General features: G+C 32.8%; 1 protein-coding gene across 3 annotated transcripts in view; it reads right to left on the bottom strand.

The window, feature by feature from the left end:
- Window positions 1-15,574, bottom strand: part of LOC143239129 (atrial natriuretic peptide receptor 1-like) — a 117,021-nt gene that overhangs the window by 74,838 nt on the left and 26,609 nt on the right. For all 3 annotated transcript variants that reach the window (XM_076479969.1, XM_076479970.1, XM_076479971.1), the window contains exon 2: window positions 1,878-1,992. In XM_076479969.1, coding sequence (XP_076336084.1) covers window positions 1,878-1,992 — 115 coding nt within the window. The remainder of the gene's footprint in view (window positions 1-1,877; window positions 1,993-15,574) is intronic.

Genomic DNA, 15,574 nt, shown 5'->3' on the forward strand with positions numbered 1-15,574 from the left:
AATTATTGAATCTAATTTACAAGATTATCTCATTGAACTTTCTGTGGATCTCGAAACTAAATTACTGTTTAAAAATACGACCATCAGCAACTTCTGGTGTAATGTAAGTGTTGTCAATAAGTATCCAAAAGTTTTCGGAGCGGTGAACCCTTTTTTACTTACATTCCCAAGTTCCTATATGATTGAAGCTGTTTTAGCTATGTAAATTCAGTCCTAATGAAGCAAACGGACAAAGTGAACACAGAAGAGCGTGGTGAGTTAAGACTAAAACTCACCAATTTACAACCAAATATTAGTGCTCTTCTCAAAGATCATCAACCACATCCCTCCCATTAAAAATGTCAGACGATAAATAAAAAGTTAAAATTGGTTTATTATAATATATTATTATTATTTATATGTTTTTATTAAGTTATTATTCCTTTGACTATGACCTATAGATTTTTATTATTTAAAAGAATGGAGGGGTCGATAAAGGGTCAAGGATTCCATGAAGGGGTCGACAGTCAATAAAGTTTGGGGACACCTAGTCTAATCTAAGATACAACCTCTATTAAGTGTAAAAACATTATTAGTAGAAAATCAGTCTTTTGAAATAAAACACGTGTCTAAAACATCAAATTGAACACATCATCATGTTGTTTAAAGTAATTATTCTATAAATGTGTGTATCAATATTATGTATACTGATTTTCTTTACTTCTTCACTTCATATATAATGTGTGTGGATTGGCTCCCTAAAGACACTGATTGAATAGTGTACAAAGCATTAAATCTATACATGTTACAATCATCTAGTGTTAATCTATCATTGGCTGGTAATTCATGTTTTACAGTGTACTTAAGCTTTTTAAACATACGCCATACAATCTTCATTTATAGTAAAATCTTTAGTAATATTCAAAAGGTTTTTGCGCAATATACCAAGTCATTTTTTTGTTGTAGACTCGCAAGAGAATATAATAATAATAATTACAAACTAGCCTTGTTAAGATAATTTTATTTTCCCTTTAAATCAGACATGCGTAATGTTTGTACATTTTTATGTGTGTACAGTCACAGCAGTGAATAGTAAAGAGTGTTTGTTTATTTGTTTTTGAATTTCGAGCAAAGCTACACGAGGGCTATCTGCGCTAGTCGTCCCTAATTTAGCGGTGTATGACTAGAGAGAAGGCAGCTAGTCATCACCACCCACCACCAACTCTTGGGATATTCTTTTACCAACAAATAGTGGGATTGACCGTCACATTATAACGCTCCCATGGCTAAAAGGGCGAGCACATTTGATGTGGCGGGGATTCGAACCCAAGACACTCGGATTACGAGTCGAGTGCCTTAGCCACCTGGCCATGTCAGGCCAGTAAAGAGTGTAAGTATTGTTTCAACTGAATTTTTACTTTTGAAGATGTTTTTTGTCGAGCGTTCTATTAGGGTTAAGTGCAATTCCTTGCGATCCATATTGAAAGCTATACATTCTTCTAGTAACCCGCTGGTACAGGGGTAAGTCGTTGGATTTAAAACAATAAAATCAAGAGTTCAATTCCCCTTGATGGATCCAGCAGATAGCCCAATGTTGCTTTGCTATAAGAAAACACACACACACATTTTTGTCTTTTGTTTGAAATTTTTCGCTTCTAAACTAATATAGTATAACTACTGTTAGTCTTTAAATATAATACAAAAATGAAAACTGAAACAGGAGAAATATGTTTCACAACATGAAAAACTTTAAACTTGTTAGAATATTAGGTAACAGATTTCTTATAACTACACAGCAGCGAAATTAGCTAGTATTTTAGAATCTGCACGATATAAGAACAGGTCTTTAGGCAACCAATAAATGATCATTTAAAATTTGTACAAATAAAGTTAATTACCTTATGAAAAGTTCTATGCTGAAGAAGACGTACTCGCCGCTGTCCACCATATTTAGTTGTTCCGCTGCTAATAAAATCTCTCTAACCGTATCAGGAGAGGCACACATGACGATCACTGAAAAATAAAGTCGAACTGTAATAAAATAGTAAACTCTATTTTCTAGAGCTGCGTTCGCGTCATACCGCTAGGGTATAATTATTTTCATAAATTACGAAATATAAGTTAAGTAATTTGTATGAAAACACGATGTCATTCAGATATTATGAGCTATTGCTTCAATAAATCTCAAACTGAGTTTGCATAAACTTTCCATGTTTTATAGTGTGGTATTAATCTGGTTAAATATATCCGACTATTTGTTCAGACGAGGTACCAAATTAAAATTCGGAATGTATTAAAGCAAAGCTCAACTTACAAATGGATGTACAGACCCAAGAAAATAAAATATATTAGAAATTACGTCAGCATAAAGCAATAGAACGTGATGTACGCTAACAATACCGCTACGCTTAATATAGCAATAGAGGTTTGTTTGTTTGTTTGTTTGTTTGCGAATTTCGCACAAGCTACACGAGGGCTGTCTGTGCTAGCCGTCCCTAATTTAACAGTGTAAGACTAGAGGGAAGGCAGCTAGTCATCACCACCCACCGCCAAGTCTTGGGCTACTCTTTTACCAACTAATAGTGGGATTGACCGTCACATTATAACGCCCCCACGGCTGAAAAGGCGAGCATGTTTGGCGCGACAGGGATGCGAACCCGCGACCCTCAGATTAAAAGTCGCCCGCCTTAACACGCTTGGCCATGCAAGGCCCAGCAAAAGAGGTTTACTTAATTAAAGTCCTTAATAAGAAGGGTAGATTAAGAAAAATATTTGTTAGCAAATTTAAGAAAAATATTTGTTAGCAAATTTTTAAAAAAAAGTCGTTGTCCACAAAACTCGCTTAGTTACTATAGTTTGTTTTTTTTATTTCGCACAAAGCTATAGAAGGGGTTTTTGCACTCGCCGTCCCTACTTTAGCAGTGTAAGACTAGAGGGAACGCAACTACTCATCATCACTCAACAATTTATCTTGGGTTACTCTTTTGTCATCAAAATAGAATAGAATGATTGACTGACATATTGTAACGCCCCCACGGTTGAAAGGGCAATTTGATGTATTTGATGTGACGGGGATTCGAACCCGCGATCCATATATTACGAGTCAACCACCCTCACCTCCAGGCCGAGCTGGGCCTAACCACACATTACAAAACGAACACTAAAATGAGTTCCACAGGCAAGTAGTGCCGCACTTCTCCTAGTTATTTCTTTGCGAATTTCTTTCGAGTATTTTTAAAATCTGCTTTCTAAGTAAGCCCGGTATGGCCACGTGGGCAGATTGCGTTTAACTCACAATCTGAGGGATGCGGGTTCGATTCCCTGTCACACCAAGCATACTCGCCTTTTCAGCCGTGGGGGCATTATGATGTAACGGTCAATCCCACTATATGTTTGTGAAAGAGTAGCCCAAGAGTTGGATGGTGATGATTATCTGTCTTCCATCTAGTCTTACATTGTTAAATTAGGAATGGCTAGTGCAGATAGCCCTCGTGTAGCTTTGCGCGAAATTCAAAACATGCTTAGTTTTTAAGTGTATGGAAGATTGATGCTGAAGTTCTTGAAATAGCGCCCACGAATCATTAAGTAAGTGCACCATTTGTGGCCTTATAGTTAGCATATTAGACTGCCAACAAACAGTCCAGTGTTTGAGAGGTGATACTGCTGAATATAAAAGTTACATTAGATGCAATATTTAAAAAAGTCAGAAGCGCCCCAGTGGAAGGCATGGTAACATTTATGAACAAACCAGAGTAAAATTCATGAAGTATATGGAACAAAAACACAAGTTGATCACTGGACATTTATTACAGGTATTTGTTTGTTTGCTTTTCCTTAATGAAAATACACAGTGGACTACCCGTGATATGTTTACTACGGTGAATTGAGCCCCAGATTTTGAAGTACAAGTCCACAAGTACAAATTTTTGACTTTATTATTAATGTTTGGAGTTAAGATTTCGTAATTTATTTTTCTAAGTTTATCGAATCTATGATCTGAAGTTTTTTGTTAGTGTTAGAGCAGAATATTACTCACTTTAAGGTGATTTCTGTGTCCAACTGGGGAATTGAGCCCCGGATTTTAATGTTGTAAGTCCATAAATTTACCGCTGTCCCATTGGAGAACACGATTTCAAGGCACTCAGATCTATATTTTACTCTTCAACTTTCACGTAAGATGATAGTTCCCTGTGGCTTTGCTCTAAAGCAAGTTAACCCATGTTTAAGTACTACTAACTTGGCTTAAAGAAAAATGAAAAAGATAATGCTTATTCAATGTAAGAGTTTTTAAATGATCCTTGTATGTACCTGTGCACTTCATGTATCCTATCTCATGTTTAACGAGAACATTATATTAAAAACAAAACTGGAAGTTTCTATTGTAATAAACAGGATGTTGAAATGTAATAGCACATTATGCCAAATGAACTCTATCCGTTTTATAATACAGAAGCTGTAGGTGGTTTTAGCACAGCTACTTCTATCTGCCATTTATTAATTGAAAAAAGACCGGAATTCTCCAGAATAGACGTTTAGTTTGATAGTTAAGTGGTAATATAAGTTAGACGATAACCACGACAATCGTTTGTGACTGACAAAACAAACAAGCACAACCTTTACGCACAATACTTACATGTCTAAGCTTTCACTGCCACCCAGGAGATTTTTAAATAGACTTTTAAACGACAAAGAAAAGGTTCGCAAATAATAACAATCCAAAGGTGGGATCAATTCCCAATTCTTCAATATTCTATTTAATTTTATGCACACAAGAACATTAATGGTAATGAAAATGTTTAGAGTTTTTAAAACCAATTAAAGTTTGACAGCCATAACTGCTGAAAAGAAAGCTACTCTAAAATTTAAGCCTAACATTTTGTTAAAAACTTAAAACGACTTTATTGGAAATTTGTTTTTAAGGAAAATTTTAAATCATTTAACTTCAACATTATTTGTTTTTCGTAAACAACCTGAGATTAAGTATTACTTCTCGCATTAAATATTTTTATCGTAGTTTGTATAACATACAACCTCTATTTAATTAAAAGTTAGTTATTTGATGATCAAAATAAGACGATTTTGAAGTTTTTAATCAAAATGAGATGATGGTATTTTCACTAAGTATGATAACTACAACGACTGGAATATGAAAGAGATGATTTCCAGTTATACTCGATTCTCCTTTATACTCGCAAGTTTAACTCACGTATTGTTTTCTCCAAGTAAGTAAAATTATAGCTACTTCATGTGTATTTAGACAAGATCTGAGAACACATGTACAAAGGTAGATAATAGGAATAGTAAGCCCCGCTCATCGCAGGCGAAAGTGACATCACAACATGACATGTGAAGATGGATGGGGGGAGATGTCATTAAAAATGACAAGGTCATAGTTCAAATTAAATTAAGGACTCGTTGATATGCTGCCATGACTCATCAAAAATGTCTCATCATGGCGATATTGTAAAAAAGAACGATTAACACTAATTCATTTATAACTGATTTATTCTAAAAAGGATTATTGACCTTCATTAATTTATAATTAGTTAATTAAATAATATATAATCAAATAATCCTAAAAAAACGCTAATTAATTAGATAATCCTTAAACGAATAGTGAATGCTAATTCATTAGTTAATTAATAATTAATTGATTCTACCTCTAAGTAGGAATATGACTCACACAATTCATGTCTGAACAATGATAGAATTAATCACTAATTCAAGAGTTAATTAAATCAAGTATAACTAAGTCGTCGTAAAAAGAACAGTTGACACTAATTCTTTTATAATTAATTCTTCCATAAAATGGCGTTTAATATTAATTCATATATGATTGAATCCATTATAATTAATTCGTAACAAAAAAGGATGCTTAATGCTAACCCACGAGTGAATTAAATTTCCTGTTCGAAAAGGGTTGTATCTTAATTAAGCGATTAAAGAGTTTCAGTGATATAATATAAGATCCATCAAATAAATAATTATTTTGTTACTTTAAGAGAGATCAGGAAAAAGGAATTCACAATATAAACTTATTGTGTGGTCCATGATTTTAAGAAAGAACATAAGAATTATACAGTGATAGCACATAATATGAAAGGTTTTGACGGTAACTTTTATTTAATTAACTTATTCGTCAAGGAATAAAATCCATGATTACTGTAAACGGAGGAAAAATTATGATCGTGACTGCCAAAAGTCTCCAAATAAGAATAACTGGCAGCTATAATTTTATATCACTTTCTTTGTCTTTGTGTCCAAAAACATTTGGATTGGAAGACATGCAGGTAGAATATTTTCCTCATCTTTTCAACATCAAGTCAAAACATGAATACTGAAGACGTATCCCAGACGCCAGTTTTTACTCTCCCGACGCCATGTCAGTATCTGTTAACAAAAGTCCCTGGTTGGCACTGTGAGAGATGGGAAGAATATATATTTGATTTCTAAGAGATGTGAAAGTAAGAGAAAAATACTATCATCACTAATTGTGTGTTTTTGTTCTGATGAAAATGTCTCCAGTGGTATAGCAGTATGTCTACAGACTTACACTACTGGAAACTGGGTTTCGATACCGGTGGTGGCAGAGTACAAGTACCCCATTGGGCAATTTTGTGCTTAATTTAAAACAAATAAAACATAAAAATGTCATCATTGTTTGTTTTATTATTTAGATACTGTCGACTTGACGTGAATTTATTTCAATGATGCAATCTCCAGTTCAGGATTGAGTTTCTTACAATGTGTGATGTAGACCCATTTAGGTATACAATGATTATTGCTGTGTGTATGTCTGTTTAAAGAAGTAAGTTTATACCAGCACAAAATTCTGAAGGACTGAAGATTCAACATGCACTTAATGGAGGTGAGAAACAAATCCGGAACAATTCAGGCACGAAACACCATGTATGAGTTTTACAGACGCTGTTATCATGGTTGTGATAAATGTTATGACTCTAGTGCAAAAAATGTGGTTTTAAATATATCCATGTCGTTTATAAGAAATCGTACTACTGAAACACAAAAATAGTTTGAAGGTCTAGATACAAGGTGATAACAATGTGGAAGCATGAATTCAAGAACATAAAAACTAACGATGCTGATTTAATGAATTTCCTCAGGGATCACACAGTAGTTCTCTAACTTGGTGTACCAAGACTCTTTCTTTGGAAGAAAAATCAATGCTACAAGATTTTTATATAATGTAAAAGAAGGAGAAAAATCAAGCATGTAGATTTCACATCTTTATAAAGCCTTCCACTAGTACAGCGGTAAGTTTACGGATTTACAAGGCTAAAATCGGGGGTTCGACTCTCCTAGATGGGCTCAGCAAATAGCCCGATGTGGCTTTGCTAAAATAAAACATACGTCGTAATAACCATGGACTAATAAATATTGTGAATATCCTATTAGATATTGAACCGTTATAATGACAATTGTTTTTTTTCTACTTTAAACAACTATTTTGAATTCAATAAATGTAAAGTTTTAGCTCCAAGGAAACTTTATAATCCTGTATTACCTCTTAGAATTAAAAGGAAACTGACTTTCTCTCTGTGTGAAACGTGTGTCAACTTAAGAATATCGCCACCGTATAATCACCCATATAAAGAGATATTTATTTTGGCACGTGGAGTACAAATAAGAAGAAAGAATGCAGTCTAGTGTAATGATAAGTTATTACAGATTTATGAAATTTACCTTTTCCTTAAAAGTCATACAGACACATTACAAAAAGTAAAACAGGAAAGTTCAGGTCGGCCCTCTGACTGTCTAACATCAGAGACAAAACAGAAATATATTGAACAGTATGCTGAAAAGGAAGGAGTGCAACTGTACTCTGAAGAAATATAATTTAATCCAGGCAGAAGATCAGTTGAAAAACTTTGTCTTAACTCTTTTTGGGGTTGTTGGGGTATGTCTGAGGACGAATTACAAGTGACTTACATAAATTCTGTTAAAATATCATTCATTTATGAATGATAACACTAAAATTCTGACATATATTACTTTAACTAAAGAAGTAGTTATAGCTCTTGATAATTCTTTTTTTTAGGTAAAGTACCTACACATCCTGTCATAGGACGTGCTGATGATGATGCATTTAATGGATCTTGGAAGAAAAATTTACACAATTTCAAAGGATACAATATCAATTTCGCGGCAACGAACGTGGACGGAAAACAAATTCCCACTCGACCTATACAACCAAACTTAGAAGCTGATTTGTATGCACGAAGCTATGGAACTTTATTTATTGGAACTAGAAAACAATTTCAAGATAAAGGAATTGATATAGAGTATGATGAATATTTGGGAGGATATACACTTTTGATCTTAGACCAGGTCTATTGGAGGATACATACTCTTTGATCTTAGACCAGGTCTATTGGAGGATATACACTCTTTGATCTTAGACCAGGTCTATTGGAGGATATACACTCTTTGATCTTAGACCAGGTCTATTGGAGGATATACACTCTTTGATTTTAGACAAGGTCCATCGGAGGATATACATTCTTTGACCTCAGACTAAGTCTATCTGCTAATTATTTTCGCTTTAGCTTGGTGAAACAGGGAAAATTAACAAACTGACACACATTGTAGTAGCGCTTTACCTAACATTATAAGCTTTACCAAACATTATAAATGTTCTATTATATACAGAATTTCAGTCAGTTTTAGATACCGATCAGTCTAGAAATATCATAAGAGATATGTAAGAACATACGAATATGTTAGAGATTAATTCAATACTCACATAGGATTTGTATGCGAGAAAACAGTTTGGAGGTGTGTTGCCAGTGATCAACTACTTGAATATGCAAAAAAATAGTTATATACATCAGCAACCTGGATCCTAGTCATGCATCTAGTTGCCACTGAGTCTGTATTTATTTTGTTCCAAATAGAAAAGAACAATATTTTGATTCATTAGGACTACTTTCACATAATCTCAGTATGAGAACATTTATCAAGCGGAGTTGTCGAACGTAGATTTACAACCAAAACGTATTGCGAAGATCGTATTCACCCGTGTGTGGACAATATTATATATATCATGGTTATTATCACTGTTGACATGTGTCTATATCTGGATCTCATAGAGATATTAATGTTATGTTTATTCATGACTTTGTTGTAAAACGTTTTCATATAAATACATCCTTAATAGAAGTGCCATTTTATGCAGATCAGATGGCAAAATATATATAGTGAGAAAATAAATTATTAAAAATATATTGTCTCCAGATATTTTATTATAATAATATTACTGTTTATTTTTGTCAAGACAAGTTTTGAACTCGTGGTACTATTATGTAGTATCGTGGCCGCATATCTTGTGTCGAACTATAATTTCAGCTCTCCATAAGTTTAGTTACCCACTCTGGTGACACTCTGTTGAAACTATGACATTATGGCCGCCTCCCATAGCGACGTAGCAACAATACCCTAGTGACTTTTGGAACTATGGCCACTTCATCTTTGATAGTATATCCGCCCCTCCCCAAATTTCGTCTTCATGTCATGGGACCCCGCTGGTACAGCGGTAAGTCAACGGACTTACAACGCTAAAATCAGGGATTCGATTTCCCTCGATGGACTCAGCAGATAGCCCGATATAGCTCTACTATATGAACCCCACACACATATGGTTCATGGCGTGATCTCACGTCCAATTATTACTATTAGGTGTTTACTTCTCAAAAAATGTTGAATCCTGAATGGTGAGTGATTAAAATGTTGGTAAACAAAGTTTTATCCTAAAAGTCACAAATCATAAGAATACTCAGAAAAGAACTAGCATACTAAGGCTTGAGTAATATGAAAGGGATAACTGTTGTTTATTATATTATTTGAGTGTGAATAAACGGAGAACAGATACTATGAGCCCTATTAAGAAAATTACATACAAAGTTATGTTTTAAGGAGTCTGAAATAAAATTGTCGGTGTGAATATGTAAGTCTGTATATATTTCTTGTTATTGTGAATATGTGAGTCTGTATATATTTCTCGTTATTGTGAATATGTCAGTCTGTATATATTTCTCGTTATTGTGAATATGTCAGTCTGTATATATTTCTTGTTATTGTGACTATGTAAGTTTGTACATATTTCTTGTTATTGTGACTATGTAAGTTTGTACATATTTCTTGTTATTGTGAATATGTGAGTCTGTATATATTTCTTGTTGTTGTGAATATGTAAATTTGTATGTATTTCTCATTATTGTGAATATGTAAGTCTATATATTTCTTGTTATTGTGAATATGTGAGTCTGTATATATTTCTTGTTATTGTGAATATGTAAATTTGTATGTATTTCTTGTTATTGTGAATATGTAAATTTGTATGTATTTCTCATTATTGTGAATATGTAAGTCTATATATTTCTTGTTATTGTGAATATGTAAGTTTGTATATATTTCTTGTTATTGTGAATATGTAAATTTGTACATATTTCTTGTTATTGTAAATATGTGAGTCTGTATATATTTTTTGTTATTGTGAATGTGTGAGTCTATATATATTTCTTGTTATTGTGAATATGTAAATTTGTACATATTTCTTGTTATTGTGAATATGTAAGTCTATATATTTCTTGTTATTGTAAATATGTGAGTCTGTATATATTTTTTGTTATTGTGAATGTGTGAGTCTGTATATATTTCTTGTTATTTTTTTTATGACAAATTAATAATTTAAACTGATTATGTAGTCTGTTGAGTTAGATGTCAAGAAAATGAAATTATTCACTTTGTCCACGTTCACAAGTAAAAATTAATGTTAGAGTGTTTAGAAAGACTAAAAATGTGTCATAATTTTATGAATCCAGTTTTTATTCACCTGAATAAGTAATGGCACTAGTTGGTGAAAGAGTAAAACAATTACCCTTGGAAATCTTCGAATACATAGGAATTGTGAAATAGATCTTCCAGTCTCCGGAATACTCATACAGGTGAAATTAACAGCTACTCGATTTAGGTTAAAAGTTAAAACCTTAAATTCATCTCATCTTGGTCATCAACTAATGAGCTTTCAAATTAAAAGAGGCTATCTCTTATACATCAACTCTCACCTCTAACTGGTAACACCACCTTAGTTAAGTTCGTTCTAATTAATTTGCAACAATTCACATACAAACTGTATTATTTTAACACATTTATCACTCTCTACGTCTGCCCTTTTATTTTATTTTTTGTTACGCCCTTAATTGTCTCAGCAATAAATATGATGGCCTATGACACTAAAACCAAGGTTTCGATACCCGTGGTAGGCAGAACACACACCCAGAGTCTTTAATGTGATTTTGCGATTACTACAAACAAACAAAATATTTTCATTTTGATTATCTGTGCAAAATGATAGAGCTTTACTAATTACAAAATATGTGCATTTTATGTTATACCTTATCAGTAAAGTTTGCCGAAGATAGAATATATATATTCCAAGACGTTTACGTGTTAAATGTCTGTTTCCGTCTGATTCTTACTTATGTGGAATATTTGTTTCTCTTTTCGGTGTAATTTTATTCATCAATAAAGCTGTTTATTTTGAAACCATTTCCTTGTAAAGAAGGCGGAAGTTGTGTTGCGTGAGATACGATCGAAGCTGAGACAGTGAAACAGGCGTGATAAATAAACAGTTCTGTGAAGGTCATTCGTCGCTTCCGATCTTCCATAATTAAAGTGTAAAAGTAAAACTAAATAGAAGTTTACATTGTACCAAACATGGCTATGGAGTCACTTTTGATCGTAAAGGAAAATATAGGAAGCATATACCGAACTCTCTAACTTTAGGCTTGACTTTTTTTATATTTTTGTCTTGTATTATCTGATACTATTTTTAATTAAGTGAAGCTTAATATATCTATTAAAACATAATACATCACTGTCTCAGTTTGTGTCCTTCAGAAGTTTCAGCAAAACTACACAAGGGACATCTGCACATAGCCATCTCTAATTTCGAACTGGTAGGATAGAAGAAATGCAACTATTCAACAATATTTGCCGCCAAGTGTTGGGTTATTCTTTTATGATGAGAGTGAAGTTTTCGGAAAATTGGGTTACGAACCATGAATCTTCAGATTTAGAGTTCTAGCGAGCCAAATGTAATATATCACAGTTGTTTACTCTATATACCGTTTTACCTTTATTTACTTTTTGCTTTGTATTTTTAGTAACAATGACATTGGAAGCTTTTTCAAAGAAATCTCCAGGACTCGTGTAATTTTCATGAAATAATATTAAAATTATTTGTATCTTTACAGATGGATAACCCTATCAAATAGCTTTATGAGATAAAAAATACGCAATTTAGATACACAGACGTGCATAAAAAACGTAAGATTGTGATAAAAAGTAAAATTACGTGTTGTGGCTTCTCCCGTGGCCATGTCTGCTGACTTACAACGATAGGAACCATGTTTTGATATCCGTGATTGGCAGAGCGTAGATGGCCCTTCATACAATTTTGTGCTTAACTGCAAACCAACAAGAAATAACTTTGAGTTTTAATATCTACACATTTGTTTTTATTCACTCTAGCAGTGTTTGGATAGGTGTGCAGCAGGTATAGTATCAGTAAATTTGCTGCCAATAAAATTAAAAATTTTCATTGAATCCAACTTTAATAAAGATTTCAACAACACAGTTACACTATGTAAATTTTTTTTACTTTTTCTTGTTCGTGGGCAGAAAGTGTTATTTTCCAATTGCTTATGCGTAAAGTAAATGGAAAAAAACAACAACTATTTTTCCCTTCAAACTTTGCTTTTGTGACCTGGGAGCGTTTAACGAAAACATGACGGGAGACTATATTTCGGGGCTGATACGTGAAAGTGATTTACATTACAGTCGCAATTCTCGAAAAACTACTCACTTTTAAACATTTTTATTCATTTTTGTATAACTTTAGTATAAATACATGTAAATCTTGATTCATATGTTGTTTTATTCAGATCTCATGTAAATGAACATGTGAAAATGTGCCCGTTTTTACATAGAAAATAGGTTAATTTCTAAATTTCATTATTCAGGTCACAAAGCAAGGTTTAAAAGGAATAATGGCCATTTTCTGTACTTTTACAACATAAGCAATTAAGAAATAACACATACTATCCAGGAATAACATATGTGTTACATAGTGTTATATACATATAGTCTTATAAGTGTCTAGTTGATTGAAATTTAAATTTTTCTTCACCCAATTTTACGAAAGGTAATACATTTTCCTATCGTTTTCGATTGTCACTGTCAATTTCTGCCGCTGTCTTTAAGAAATCATTTGGTCAAACATTATGTTAATAGAAATAATGGTTTGGCTTATCGCAGTGTAACATAAATTAAGTTACATTTATGAGCCACGAATTATAGCTTTGAACTTTTTCAGCTCTGGACACTCAGATAGATACACTGTGACAAATATGATTCGATTTACCATCATATTTTTGGTCGATTCACACTTGCCGTGGATATTGTGTGTTGTTTGCATATCAAAGGCACTGCTAATAATTTAAGTCATTTCACTCTTTATTAGCCAGCCTTACTGTGATACAATATCACAAAAATCATTTATTATGTTCCACCAGCCTGAGTGATAAAATAGCCGGTTTGTTTTGTTTTTTGTTTTTGAATTTCGCGCAAGCTACTCTAGGGCTATCTGCGCTAGTCGTCACTAATTTAGCAGTGTAAGACTAGAGGGAAGGCAGCTAGTCATCACCACCCACCACCAACTCTTGGGCTACTCTTTTACCAACTAATAGTGGGATTGACTGTCACAGTATAACGCCCCCACGGCTGAATGGGCGAGCATGTTTGGTGCGAGCGGGATTCGAACTCGTGACTCTCGGATTACGAGTCAAACGCCTTAACACACTTGGTCATGCCGGGCCAACTAGCAGGTTAACATAGAGTTTTGTTTTCACACATTTCACACTGAAATAATATATATAAATATTTCCATTGTTACTGCTAGAAGTGGCTTTAAAGATTTAGTGTTCCATCGAATAGTTTGATTTACTATCATACAACTAACATGAAACTTGTTCGTCGCATAAAAGTATTAAACAAGTTAGTTTATATTGGGAATATTTTGATCAATTAAGAACTACAGTTTTGCAACATTTTAGCTGACTGCATTATTAATTGAAAATGATATCCAATGTGCGAAAACGTATTTCAGGTTCTTACGAGTCAAATAGGTTTCGTACATATTGGTTTGTCGAGCTACTCTGCTTTGTAATTTTATTTCGCTTCCAAACAACTTATTTTTATTCCGTATATAGTTAACATATTAATGACAATGTGGTTCTATTTATTAAATCATATTAAATATACATACAATGCATCTGTACTTATGTATTTAATGATGAATAATAACTACAGAACCCTATTCTAAACTCACCATTTTTACTACATGTTACACACAGTAAAACAAAGTTTAAAATAACGTTATTTGATCTTTGGACATTATATACATATTTATATATGCTGGTATCAAAAGATTTCTGAAATGACGGTTGAGGTCTAAATAAAACTTTTGTTATTTTGCGTTTCAATGTAACTTTCGATTATCTATTTAGGATGCTTGTTAGTAGTTTGTTTTTGTAGTTGTTTTAAAATAATAATAACTTCTGTTTAGAATAAGCTATGTAATTAAAAAGAAACTAAAACATAGCTACTTAAATTTACTTTTCTTGCTTATCTATCTGTGAAAATTAAAACACATTGCTTCATAAGTTGGGTACAGTTGCTGTTAACGATATTTTCGGCCATAAATCCAGTAATATCTTACATAGTTCGTCTAGCTTAGTATATTTAATTTATTCCTAAATAGAAATTCTAAATTGTAAATCAATCTTTATAATAAATTATACAAATGAACGACAGATGAAGATAAAACATAAGTGATTACATTTTGTGTAGTAATCATTATAATCAGTGTTGCTAATAGAAAGAACATCAGTTAAAGAAAATTGGACACCTTATTTGTAGAACACCCAATTCTGAGATGAAAAACTTTCTTTCTCCCTCTGATCTCGCAATTTCCCTAAGAAACACAGTGAGGCATCTCTAGTATATAATGCCCTCACTGTGAAAGTTAATGCCCTGTATTTCAGTTAAGGCGTTTTGGGTTGAACACATCGATAAACATGAAACAATGTCTATGTACTTCGTACAAAACAATAAATAAAATATAAAATAATACCTGGAATAACCATAATAATTTAACAATGTGAAGTATAACAACTAGCTAAACGTGATATGCAGTTTATTTAAAAAACGTTTGCCAAATCAAATTTGGTTGGTGTGAGACGAGAGGGTTAGATTATTTTTTTCTCTTTTGTTCCTTAGTTAGGTTAAACTTATCTATTCTAGAAAAAACTACTTAACTTTATCCGATGTTCAAAAAGAAATAGAATCTTCTTTTCACAATCTAGCCTAACAGTTCAACCAACTGTTTCATAAATGATCATGTAATGTATTTGAATCATATCAAATTAAAGTTAAATATGTTATTTTTGGGTGGGTTTTAATTCTGACTTCGTGGAGTAATTTACGTTAACTCTGAGAATTACACTTGTGATGT

Source organism: Tachypleus tridentatus, chromosome 13 (genome assembly GCF_004210375.1).
Source record: "Tachypleus tridentatus isolate NWPU-2018 chromosome 13, ASM421037v1, whole genome shotgun sequence".
Classification (NCBI taxonomy): domain Eukaryota; kingdom Metazoa; phylum Arthropoda; class Merostomata; order Xiphosura; family Limulidae; genus Tachypleus; species Tachypleus tridentatus.